Below are 13,137 nucleotides of genomic sequence, written 5' to 3' on the forward strand. Positions count from 1 at the left end.
ATAAGAGTTAATTGCCTGCTGTTAATGTATGGAATCAAGAATTATTATGGAATCAAGAATTGTAGAACTATCTCTATACCAAATTTCGCTAAAATCGGTTCAGCAGCTGAAGGCTCAACTCGCACTGAATTCCGACGGCTGACGCGTAATGTTTTTTTCTACAGCATATTCATCTCTATAAAGTACTATATAATATCTCTCTCTCGCCACTCGGTAGGCTGTAATGAAGGCCTCAGAGATTGAATACGCTGTGACGAAAATCATCGAGCGTCGCCTCGACTCTGCCTATATAATATATTGTATTATCTATGACTCTGCTTTTTTTTTATAAAATAAGGAGACAAACGAGCAAACCGAGCAAAAGGGTCACCTGACGGTAAGCAACTACCGTCGCCCATGGACACTCGCAACATCAGAAGAGCTGCAGCAGCGTTGCCGGTCTTTTAAGAGGGAATACGCTCTCTTCTTGAAGGTTTGCAGGTCGTATAGGTCCGGAAATACTGCTGGTGACAGTTCGTTCCAGAAAGTTACGCGAAAAACGCACGGTGGAAGACTGCCACTCATCAAGGTGATGAGGGTGGTATGTTTTTCGCGTGGGACGATGGCGAAAAGTTGCAGGTGGTATGATTCCGAACAATTCCTCAGAGCACTCCCCGTGATACAACCGATAGAAAATGCAGAGTGAAGCTACATCTCGGCGCCAAGCTGTTGGAAACACTATGGCAGTCAACAATTCGAGCGGCCCTTCGTTGGATACGAATTACGATCCAGAGGGAGCAGTTGGTATTTTGGCGCCCCTGCCCAGAGATGAGAACAATATTCTATATGAGGCCGAACCTGCGCCTTGTAAAGTTGTAGGCGTTGGTCCGGACTCCGGACTGAAGTACTATTTCGCTCTGTTAAGAACACCAAGCTTCTTCGAGGCTAACTTGGCCTTACCCTCTAGATCCGTGGTCCCCAACCTTTTTTTCATACGGGCCACAAACATGTCGTCTTGGTGTCACGGGCCGCAACAAAAAAATTTTAGGGTTAAAAAATAACGTTCTTCAAAATTAACGATTTAAAAGTGGAAAAAATTCACGTTTTTCACGAACTTCAAAATGATTTAACATCACGCGGGCTACAGATAAAGTTCTGGCGGGCCGTGGGTTGGGGATAGCTGCTCTAGATGATATCGGGGACTTCGCTCGATATGTTAACACTTAACGCCAAGTATCTCAATGCTAGGGGAGATGGTTAAAGATGCGCCCTCAAAACGTAGATACGAGTATACGACCATTGGTGACTTCTTAGGTGAACGCGCAGACTTGTGTCTCTGCCTCAGTGAAATTGAGCCTGAGCAAAAAGGTAACAGACATATACACTTTCGCATTTATAGTATCAGTATGGATGTGCCCGCGTACCTTAAATTGAAATGACAGAAGTTCTAAAACAAGCAAACAGTAGATATAACACACACTGCTGATAATGTCTGCGTAAACAAAGAATCAATAGCCGATAAAAGGTTAAAACAAGGCTGACGACCGAATGATTAATTAATATGGAAAAAATCATTAAGTACTTACTATTTTGTATTTATCATAATATGTTATTATTTTATATCACAAACATTGTTTACTTTACGTATCAAAATGTTTTAGCTGTATATTAGGCGCTTTGCAGACAAAGGGGCGGGGCGGGCCGGTCAGTTTCGCCGCGAACGATAGCGCAATGGGAATCCTATAATACCAACGCACACGGTGGGCGAAAAGACCGCGCCGCAGGTCCTGGCTGGCGGCGCATGTCCGCGGCTGCCCGCCGTGGATCACACAAACCAGTTTACATGCAGTAACGCAGACGGCGTATGCTTTGTGTACGCGGCGCGGGCAGCCGCAGACATCGACGGGCGTACGCGGCGAAATTGACCAGCCCGCCCTGCCCCGTCGCCTGCAAAGCACCTTAAGGAACTCTTACGAAATAAAATGAATAAAACAAGACTGCACAATATACACATTTATTATAATATACATGAGAAATCTAACATTCTAAAATCTAAATAAATTACGATTTGTGATAAAAAATTTAAAAAACACTCATTGCGATCCACTAAGAGAATATAAGTTTATAGATCTATATCAGTATATAATATAAAACGTGCCTATATCCTAGGAATGACATAGATATAATCCTGTGCATGGTTTTGCCACTTCTATTCGAAAAATCAGTCTTCTACACTTTAGCACACCTGAAATTCTATGTATTTTACTTCTTTGCACTATTGTCTATAATAATATATTTCTATTTCTGAATAATGTAATATAAGGAATACTACTTCCTACATTAATTACTTAGTGATGGCGATACATATTGAGAAAAGTGATATCTGTTGTTTCTATTGAATAAATAACATCTATATAATAAATTGATTGGTCCGGTCGCAGGAAAGAGAGACTAGCGGCTAGCCCAATGACCTCTCTTTTACTCAAATACGAAAATATTGGTATATCTTTTCCATCATAATATGTTTTGTGAGTAGGATACAAAATATATTTGCGTATTCTTGCGAATAAGACAAGTACGGTTGTATTTCAATGTCCGAGTTTCTCTCTATCCGGTGACCGAACAATAGTAGAAAAATCTCAATTTAAATATGAATCTCAAATATTTTTGATCAAAATCGATACATATAAAAAGTTCTTGATCATTGATATTTGATCATTGATATTTTTACAAAATATATTGTTAAAATTACAAGTCAGTCACTTGAATTGATAATTTTAAGAATAAAAATCTCACATAGAAGTACATACATTTGACCACAATACAATGAAAAATTACGATTTCTTTTTAACTCAAGTACATAAAGTAAATTTACACCCAAAATAATAAAATAAAATATATATATTTTGTGTACATTAATTAAATCAACATTTACCTTAAAATAAAATTTTATGTTAAAATTTCACTTAAGTAAACAAGTTACTTACAACATTCGATTCTGTAGAATAAAGAAATATAAAAATAATATAATTAAATTGTAAAGGAATGGAAATATTTTGTTTGTACTTAAATAATAGCAAAGAGCTGCTGAGCTTGGAGACGGTTTAGACGGTTTCGTACTGACTGCGGATGGAACGAGCCAGGAAACAAGCAAACATGACTCCGAGCAGCTGAAAAAAAAAACAATCTTAGTTAATATTTTCCTTCTGTACAAACCATTGGTATTCAACCTTTTTTATACGGGTCGCAGGAGAAATTCTGATAAAGGATTATTGTCTCTTACACTCGCGAATTCCCATATTTGGAATTAAGTATAGACGAGTTACGTTAGGCGGCATATTATCTGCGGTCGTGTATCACGCGTTTCCGTAGTCCCACCTTCAGGAGCAGGAACTCCATTGGTGTTTTAGTGGGTAGTCCCGGGTGCGTCTTCCGTCCGCCCGGGAAGTCCCACATACCTCGGTGGTCCTCCCCAGGCCCCGGGGATGCGTAAACGCATTCCCCCAACGGAAAAAAAGGCGGCATATTATAACTAACGTAACTTGAATTTTGGAACACGGCTTTTGACCCTAGAGTCAGTGTATTCGCGTAAATAAAGAGAATCAGTCGGCCACAAAGTAAGGAAAGGCTGGTATTTTGGCATAGGATATTGCAAACTACGATTTTAGACTGAATATAAATTGTTTCCTGTTATGGTGGCTGGTCGGAATGATGACACACATGGCATACTGATTGAATAAATGGCATAATTATTGCATAACGCAACATATTTGTAATATACTTTGGTCTGAGATAATATACACGAGTGGAGTATAAACGCGATAATAATTTTGGACACGAAAGAGACAAGTAGGATTAGAAATTAGAATACAAATTCTTTACGTACATTTATATTTATACAATTAAAGGTAGTGTACGTCACGTGAGACGTCTAATCCCATGCTCAAATCTTGTACTATCACTTATCAGTTATGGCAATCAGACACCAAACTAATTACACTAATATTATTGAGAGGTCCTTTAATTACCAAAATTAAAAAAAATATTCATCAAGCCTATAAATAGGTTCACCATCAAGGACCGGATTTGTATTTTTTTGAGTCTAGGCCACTTTAACTTTGCCGCCCCTATGTACAAACTCTGCTGTAATCCTAGTACGCTGCCGCAACCCCCCCCCCAGGGCGCTATAGGAGGCTGCCGCCCATAGGCCATGGCCTATACTGCTTATGTAACATATAAATCCAGAGCTGCCACCATCCTGTATTTATAATATTTCTGACAGTACTATCAGAGAAGTTGATTCCTAGGCAAATGGGGGACCTACGTAGTTTGGTCGCGCTGTGTCAAACCCAGCCGAAAGATCACATTGAATTGACATATTTCGACCAAATGACGTGGGTCCTATGAATCAATTTCCTCGATGGTACAATCATCTCACCTGCACCACAGCGATGCCCAGGCCAACGCCGCCCAGCACCAGCGCCATGCCCTTCATGGCTTCCAGTATGCCTGGGTAGCAGCCGTCCTTGTGGAAGTCCGGAGACGCTGGCGTGCAGGCCACAGTCTTGTCTCCAGAGCAGCAGCTGGCCGGGATGGGTAGCTTGTTCGCAGCCCAGTCCTCGGGGCCGTTGATGCCGCAGCACATCAACTGGAAAGAAGTGATGATTGGGGAATTGAGTACTAACGAGCGACTTGTTGGTACTTTATAGCCTTGACCATGGCCGTTAGTTACGACCGACGACGACGACGTTAGTCAAGCCAATATTTTAATAGACAGATGCCTTATGAAGCGATTACCACAGGCCTAAAATAACTCACCATTAACCAAAGAAGCGAAAGTCATTAAGAGTCAGCTATCACCGAGAAGAAACTCAAATATATTTTGTGTTTCTCTCCGTCGGTCTATCTGTCTGGCTGTATCTCAAGAACGGTGGTAGCTAGAGAGTTGAAATTTTTTACAAATTATGTATTTCTGTTGCTGCTATAACAAATACTAAAGACAAAATAAATTAAATATTTAAGGGGGCTCCCATACAAACACCGGAACTTGAAATATTAACAAAATATTCTACTCTGGGTACTCCCATATAAAAAAAACACAATTTTTTGCCTATCTTTGCTTCATAATGGTACGGAACTTTGTGCGCGAGTCCGACTCGAACTTGGCCGATTATTCTAAGGACTAACAGCCGCATTCGAGACATAAGAGTTTCAAATCACTCACATCGGTCTGGATGATGTCAAAGTTCTTCTGTATCTTGGGGTCGGTCTCGTAGTGGGCTATGGAGGCGTTGAGGGTCTTGATGATGGAAGTCTCCAGGTCCTTGTGCTTGACGTAGCCCGCGATGCCCACAGCCAGCTCGGCGACGAAGATCAGCAGCAGGAATACCGAGAACTGAGAACATTAGGATGTTGACAAGGTCAAATATAAGCAGATTTTTTGAATAAAATAAAGATATAACGCAAATTTTTTTTAATATAAAAATAAACCTGTGTTTCTATTTTTGAGAGTTCTTTTAATTACCATTAGCTATTTGACCGAGCAAATCGATAAAACACGAATAAAATGACATTTTCTAAAAATGATTCCTAGCTAATATACTAAATTTCATGAAAATCGTTGGAGCCGATTCCGAGATTCCAATAATATATATACAAGAATTGCTCGTTTAAAGATATAAGAATAAGAAAAAAATAGTTAACTATGCATATCATGCTGATATGGTAAGCAATATTGGGTTGAGATTTCTAAAAGCTTTGCATACCAAGTAAAGAGAAAACTTAATGCATGGAAATTTCCAGGAAAAATAATATGGTAAGAAATGCATTTAAAATAGGTACACGAAAAAAATTAAATTTAAAATGATAAAAATGTGAAATAACAACAATCTGTTGTTATTTTTATCAATTTAATTTTATTTCTATTTGTCATGCAATTTAAAAAATATTTACATGAATATTGTGTTGAAATAGAAAACCTTAGTGGTATGTTATAGAGAATAAGTAATAACGCAATTTCTCGTTTTTTTGTGCGTGAAATTAATTTGGTGAAGTGAGCATATCACATAATATTTAGTATATTAAGTACAATAGTTTTTAAAACCTAACCTTACACCTATTATTTAATTTTTCCTGCTTAATCTTTATATATAAAACTCAAAGTGTCAGTGTCAGTCAGTAGTCACCTACTGACTGACAAGTGATGGTGATCTATCAACGCACAGCCCAAACCACTGGACGGATCGGGCTGAAATTTTGCATGCAGGTAGATGTTATGACGTAGGCATCCGCTAAGAAAGGATTTTGATAAATTTCAACCCCAAGGGGTTAAAATAGGGGATGAAAGTTTGTATATAATAATGCTTCTTAACGCGAGCGAAGCCGCGGGCAAAAGCACGTATATAATATTTGCTATCTTAAAACAGCAGCCGTTAATCGTTATTTAGTTTTATACATCTTACGTTTTGTAGCTCATTATAATGTTACGAATACGGACACACAGAGCCATCTAGCGTCAAACCAGCGCAACTTATCGAGGAGACGCAGACAGTCGACTGGCGACTAGGACAGTGATAGTTTTTTTTTAAATGAAATAAGGGGGCAAACGAGCAAACGGGTCACCTGATGGAAAGCAACTTCCGTAGCCCATGGACATTCACAGCATCAGAAGAGCTGCAGGTGCGTTGCCGGCCTTTTAAGAGGGAATAGGGTAATAGGAGAGGGTAGGGAAGGGAATAGGGGAGGGGATTGGGCCTCCGGTAAACTCACTCACTCGGCGAACCACAGCGCAAGCGCTGTTTCACGTCGGTTTTCTGTGAGAACGTGGTATTTCTCCGGTCGAGCCGGCCCATTCGTGCCGAAGCATGGCTCTCCCACGTTATACGTGCGTTGTGCGTTATACGTGCTTAGTGTTTTGGACCTAGTGCTAGTGAATAAAGTCTTCAAGAGAGTCAGCAGGTCTTTCTCTCCAAATCCTTAGAATCCTAGCACGTAACAATAATTGTTTTGTAAGGTTAGAAACTTGGCTCTACATGAGATCTCACTACTTTTTGACACGACGAACTATAGTATTATGTTCTCATATTGGCAACATTTTTACATGAAAATGTTTTTGGTGGGATTTCATTTCTTTTTGTAAGCTGGTTTACGTTGTTTTTTTCTTTTAGTTAATTTTTTAGGGTTCCGTACCCATAGGGGAAAAACGGGACCCTATTACTGAGACTTCGATGTCTGTCCGTCTGTCTATCTCCAAGCTGTATCTTAAGAACCGCTATAGCTAGACTTCTGAAATTTTCACAGATTGTGTATTTTTGGTGCCGCTATAACAACAAATAGTAAAAACAAAATAAAGTAAATATTTAAGGGGAGCTCCCATACAAAAAACATAAATTTTTGCCTAATTTTGCTCTATAATTGTACGGATATAGGTTAAGTTGGGTTTGATAATTTTTTTGTTGTTCCAGTACTAATATTATGTTACATAAAAAATTTCAGCTTTCGGATCGGTGAGTCAGTGACCAAATTGTGGGTTTTTGGACACCTATAAAATCTAAAGTATAATAGCTACGATATTCAAACTTTGCGCATTTAATAACTATACCCATGTCATTATATCTTAAAAATTTCAACTAACTGGCATTATTCAAACCAAAGTTAAGAGGGTGCAAAAATACGACGAAACGTTTCGAGAAAAGGTAGGTAGTGCCCTTGCGCGCTTCGCTTGGCTCATCTTGGCGAGGGCACTCCCGTGCCCCCAGATATAATTGTTGCTAAAATATTTTAAAACGCTACCATATATTTTTTTTGTAACCAAGTAGTTAGTCGCCCAATAAGTTTTAAGTCGCCGCAAAAATAATTTGCCGTTTTAAATAATGACATATTAAAGGCTTGACTCAAAATAAAAATAAAAAAACGAACGTCGATTGTGTCGTGGTAATGGTGCGTAACCCGTGACCAAGGCCACCTCACCACTAGTATAATTAGTTGACTACATACAAATAATAAATATTATGAATGCGATATGATGTTTGTCTTTTCTCCCTGTTACTGCTGAATTTATTTTGATGGGTAAGGAAAACTTTCGGGGCCGGAAAATACATAGAAAATAGAATAGTGTAAGTATATAATAAATTATAATAATATAAAAAATATAATAATCCTGAAATGTGTACGGTTCGCGCGCAATAAACGAATTTAGGTGTAGGTAATAAATCAAAACATAGCGGGTATCGACCATCGAGTACCATTTTGTAAAGATTTACCCTGCAAATTGAAATGTAAATGAGACTAGGTTCAAGGGCTACAGAGCGTTAAAACTGTTTTTCCTACACTGTAAGTTATCAGAAATAATTATAAATAAGTGTCTGATAACGATACAGTCATTTTATGAATAACATCACCGAGGGCGCTCGAGGTTGAATTGCGCAAAAATACACGTACTACTTGTTATGTGCGTTGTGACACAGACTGGTATATTTACCACATACTTTCATTTCTTGAAACAATTGTAGATGTAAAACAATGCTAGAAATTAATACTAATACTGACGCCATTTTTTAAATGATCGAATCATTTAAAGTAATTTTGGACTTCCCTGAAACGTCATGTCGTCTTCTGCATCGCGTCATCTCATGAGGAAAATCACACCTTTTGTTCAATATTGCATATTGCGGCTTTACATTGAATTTCTAGTGAATACTTCAATTAATGAGTCTTGAGTAAAATATTTATTATGATTTGCATTCAATAAGTACTTACTAATTATATAAACAAGGACGGAGCTACCGTCTAGTTATAGCCAGTTTACCTAATTGGCGTACAATAAGCCCAACTCTATGTCATGACCAATAATTTGCCAGTGGCCCACTACATTCTGTACTACAGAAATGATAGAAGTATGTACATATACCCGAAAACCATTCGTAAAGGTTTTACATAACATGGACTACAGCTAGACTGCACATAGTAGGTATATGGGTTAGGGACAAAGCACATTTTTTCACGACTTGGCTACAGTCATTCAAAAATCGATATCTCGGCCAAGCACACACTCGTGTTCTGTAAATTCGTGGGTCAGCGATAATACTGGATTACGGTTAAAACATGTCTGCCGATAAGCAATGTTTTTACACAAATAATCGATATTTCAATCAACTATATCTAGTTCGTTGTAAAAATATCGTTTGATTTTTACAACAAGAGATAGCTTTGAGTCCCGGGAAAGGACATAGAGCAATTTTGAAAATGGAAAGAAGTACCATGTCCGCACGATAAGTTTTTGGTGCAAGTTGCGGGCCGACGTTTACATACCAAATTTCATACTACCTAATTGGTTGGCAGTTTATGCGTACGGACGGACAAGAATACTTTCTTCAATATGGATTTTCTTTCATAGGTGCAGACTGCAGAGACCAGAATAGGTGTAAGACAAAGTTCTTACACGAAGAATCTATATTATTAAGTATATAAAACTCAAAGGTGAGTGACTGACATGGTGATCTATCAACGCACAGCCCAAACCACTGGACCAATCGGGCTGAAATTTGGCATGCAGGTAGATATTATGACGTAGGCATCCGTTAAGAAAGGATTTTGATCAATTCCACCGACAAGGGGTTAAAATGGGGGATGAAAGTTTGCATTTATAATAATACTTCATAACGCGAGCGAAGCCGCGGGCAAAAGCTATTTAAGATTATAACTCGAGAGAGTGACCATTAATGAACAATTAGGACGAAGGAAATTGTTCGTTTAGTGAATAGGATGACAGAAGCGTGTCAGAGGTCACGGAATCTCAAGTCATTGTCACAATCACAAGTGTTGATCCATGCCGTGCACCAGTTTTGGACCTTACTTTTGTATTAATAAAGTCCAAAAGGGATAAAACCGGTTTTTGATTACGGTCGCGGGCTCTAATATGCATTGTGCTTATACCTGGGTTATACTAAGGGTGGGTTGCACCAGAGGCCTAGTTAAAGTTATGGTTATAGTTGAATATGGTATCCTTTAGCTTTAACTTTAACCGGAGAAATTCACAGATGTCTGTTGCTTATTTTTTTTATTGAAGCTACAGGTAACGGGATTGAGAGTATAAAAAATTTAATTATCCGTAAAAATCGGCAGGAAAAATATAACACTGTAAAACATAGTAAATTTTCAGATATATACGTATGAGCGGAGCGGATGGCGTCCTTGGACGCCATATTTAACTTTAACCAAAGATTTAACATTTTGCATTGTAGTTATAGTTAAAGTTACAGTTATAGTTAAGGTAGTTGGTGCAACCCAACCTAATTATACATAATATTATGCTACTTTCAACTTTTTGTTCTGCGCACTAAGTTTAAAGTAACTTGTAAGTTTAAAGTAACTTGATACAGTTTGATAAAGAATTGTGAGAGAAAATATGGAGTAAGCTTTTCTTGAATAGTTAATTTGGGAAAGGCGTGTAATGTCCTTTGAAGTCATGGCGTTTAGTGTTTTATAAAAAACTACACATCACTTAAAAGTTAAAATATATCATGAAAATTACCATGCATCATGTAAAAATACAATTTCACATGAATTTTGGTGATATTTTTAGTTTACATCTAAATCAATATGGATTAAAAGTGAACAAACTGTACACTAACAAAGGAAGAGAGGAATCCATACAAGTTAACTACAACCACCAAAATGTACAAACAACTCATCAATTGAACTAAAATTATTTTGTTTTCACTATTTTTATTGTACAGTCTTTGTATACCTACATAAATAGCAAACCTTTATAATTTTAATGCAATATTTAAAAAAAATCTAATATATTATTATAAAGAGGAAAGATTTGATTTTTTGTTTGAAATTAATAGGCTCCAAAACTACTCGACCGATTTGAAAAATTCTTTTACCATTGGAATCCTACATTATTTCTGCTGAACATAGGCTACATTTTATTTTGGAAAAAATAGAGTTCCGTAAGATACTTGGGTTTTTCGGACGCAAAGTGTAAAAAATCAACCAGAAAAGTTACTTATTTGGCGTACGCTGCCTAAACAATAAAAGATAGAACCATAAAATGGTAGATCTTATAAATATCTATAAAAAAGTCCGCGACACACTATACCTATCTATGTCAAGTTAGGTGCAATAACCATTTATTTATTTAAAAATCTTGAATATTTTTTGTACTACATTTAAACCCGTTTATCTTACTCACTAGTATACTTTAGTTTTTTTCCTTTAAAACTCAAACAATGTCTCGTCATACAGGCATGTTATTAAGGTCATAATGATTAATTTAAATCAAAAGATCAAATATTAAAAAGTTTACTTTTTACTGCATTTTTTTAAGGTCATAATTAATAATTTAAATATCAAATATTAAAAAGTTTTCTTTTTACTGCATTTTTTTAACTATAAAATAATGTAAAATTTTGTACTATCAGTCAGTTGGAGTAAGAAGGGATCTTATCTTAAAATATATCAATTATCCTATTTACATACTAATTGTTTAACGCTTCAACTCCCAACGGCCACATGGAACAATAGATTTCCAAGAATCCACAATTAAAGAATTAATATTAAATGTTTTCAAAAATTCAGGAAAAACAGGAACATACACTTGGTGTACTTTACTATCTTACTAGATGACGCCCGCAACTCTGTTGCGCTAAAATTCTTTTATTGCGTGGGAACAGTACATTTTTTCCGGGATAAAATATATCCTAGGTCTCCCGGGACTCAAAGTATCTTCATACCAAATTCCAGCAAAATCAGTTCAGCGGTTTGGGCGTGAAGAGGTAACAGACAGACAAATAGATAGACACACATGGTAAGCAGACACACTTTCACATTTATAATATTAGTATGGACATTAACCCCATATAAATAACATCAAGGCAAAATGACTTACAGTAACTATCATGCAGTGGTTCTCCTTAACTGCTCCGCAGCAACCAAAGAAGGCCACAATAAAAACGATTAAGCCCACAATGATCAATATCATAGGAGCTGAGGTGTAAAAGTTCTCGTCCGTGAGATCCACATATGGGTGAGCGTTTATCTCAGCCCGGGCACCAACAACGAGTATTATTAAACCGGTTATCTGCAACAGTATAATTTATTCCAATTGAAAAATTGTGAGTAAAGTTTATAAAATAAATAATATCTAAGGTTATCACAACCAGCTTGTAGGTATTATTATTCGTACTTAAAGTCAGGTAAACAGTCATTGCTAGAGATAAACAATAGAAATTCTAGTAATGAGTCATCAAACGTAAATCCTATGCATTTCACAATGTTTTATGTTTTTCATACAAAACAGGTAGCTCGCACTATTGAAATAATTATTATAATATACATTTCGTCGACTTTTTTTCGATATAACTTGAAGGTATAGCGAAAAAAATAATATACTCACCGCAAAAAGAAGATTAAAGGCAAAAAGAAGGTATTTCACACATGACATTCCTGCGCCGATAGCCATTTTTATTTAATAAGATTCTGGAAAAAATAATTCTAACATAATTACGCTTTCCGTAACACTTAAAAAAAACCTAGAAGTGTCGCTTTGTAACATCGATTTGCGTCGCAACTTCGATATTTTGCAAGGACCTGTCGACATATGGATCACAGTTTTTCGTAATGTTTAGATCTTATTTTGTGTGTTTTACAAAATAAATAATTTTAATCCTCGTAATACTCACAAACTGAATTAAATTCACTTATAATTCCACCAAATTATTAGAACACCTGCAGTGAGTAATCAAAACGTCTGCAATCTGCGATGCAGAATGTAGATCACAGATTAGTTATATGTATGATTTTTTTTTTAATTTATTGGGAGCTGGAAACGAGTCCTTTGCTCCAAAAAAAATACAATAATAATACAATTATATGCATAGACTTAAAGGCAAAAAGAAGGTATTTCACACATGACATTCCTGCGCCGATAGCCATTTTTATTTAATAAGATTCTGGAAAAAATAATTCTAACATAATTACGCTTTCCGTAACACTTAAAAAAAACCTAGAAGTGTCGCTTTGTAACATCGATTTGCGTCGCAACTTCGATATTTTGCAAGGACCTGTCGACATATGGATCACAGTTTTTCGTAATGTTTAGATCTTATTTTGTGTGTTTTACAAAATAAATAATTTTAATCCTCGTAATACTCA

At 36.7% G+C, this 13,137-nt stretch overlaps 1 protein-coding gene across 1 annotated transcript; it reads right to left on the reverse strand.

The window, feature by feature from the left end:
• Positions 1-2,869: 2,869 nt before the first annotated feature.
• On the reverse strand, positions 2,870-12,755 carry LOC121732051 (CD63 antigen-like). Its single transcript, XM_042121815.1, has 6 exons — positions 12,666-12,755; positions 12,380-12,462; positions 11,873-12,064; positions 5,204-5,374; positions 4,418-4,627; positions 2,870-3,149 (listed from the first exon to the last, which is right to left on the reverse strand). Exons 2-6 carry the CDS (start codon positions 12,443-12,445, stop codon positions 3,084-3,086), a joined length of 705 nt encoding a protein of 234 aa, XP_041977749.1. The 5' UTR covers positions 12,446-12,462; positions 12,666-12,755; the 3' UTR covers positions 2,870-3,083.
• Positions 12,756-13,137: the final 382 nt, after the last annotated feature.

Source organism: Aricia agestis, chromosome 11 (genome assembly GCF_905147365.1).
Source record: "Aricia agestis chromosome 11, ilAriAges1.1, whole genome shotgun sequence".
NCBI lineage: Eukaryota > Metazoa > Arthropoda > Insecta > Lepidoptera > Lycaenidae > Aricia > Aricia agestis.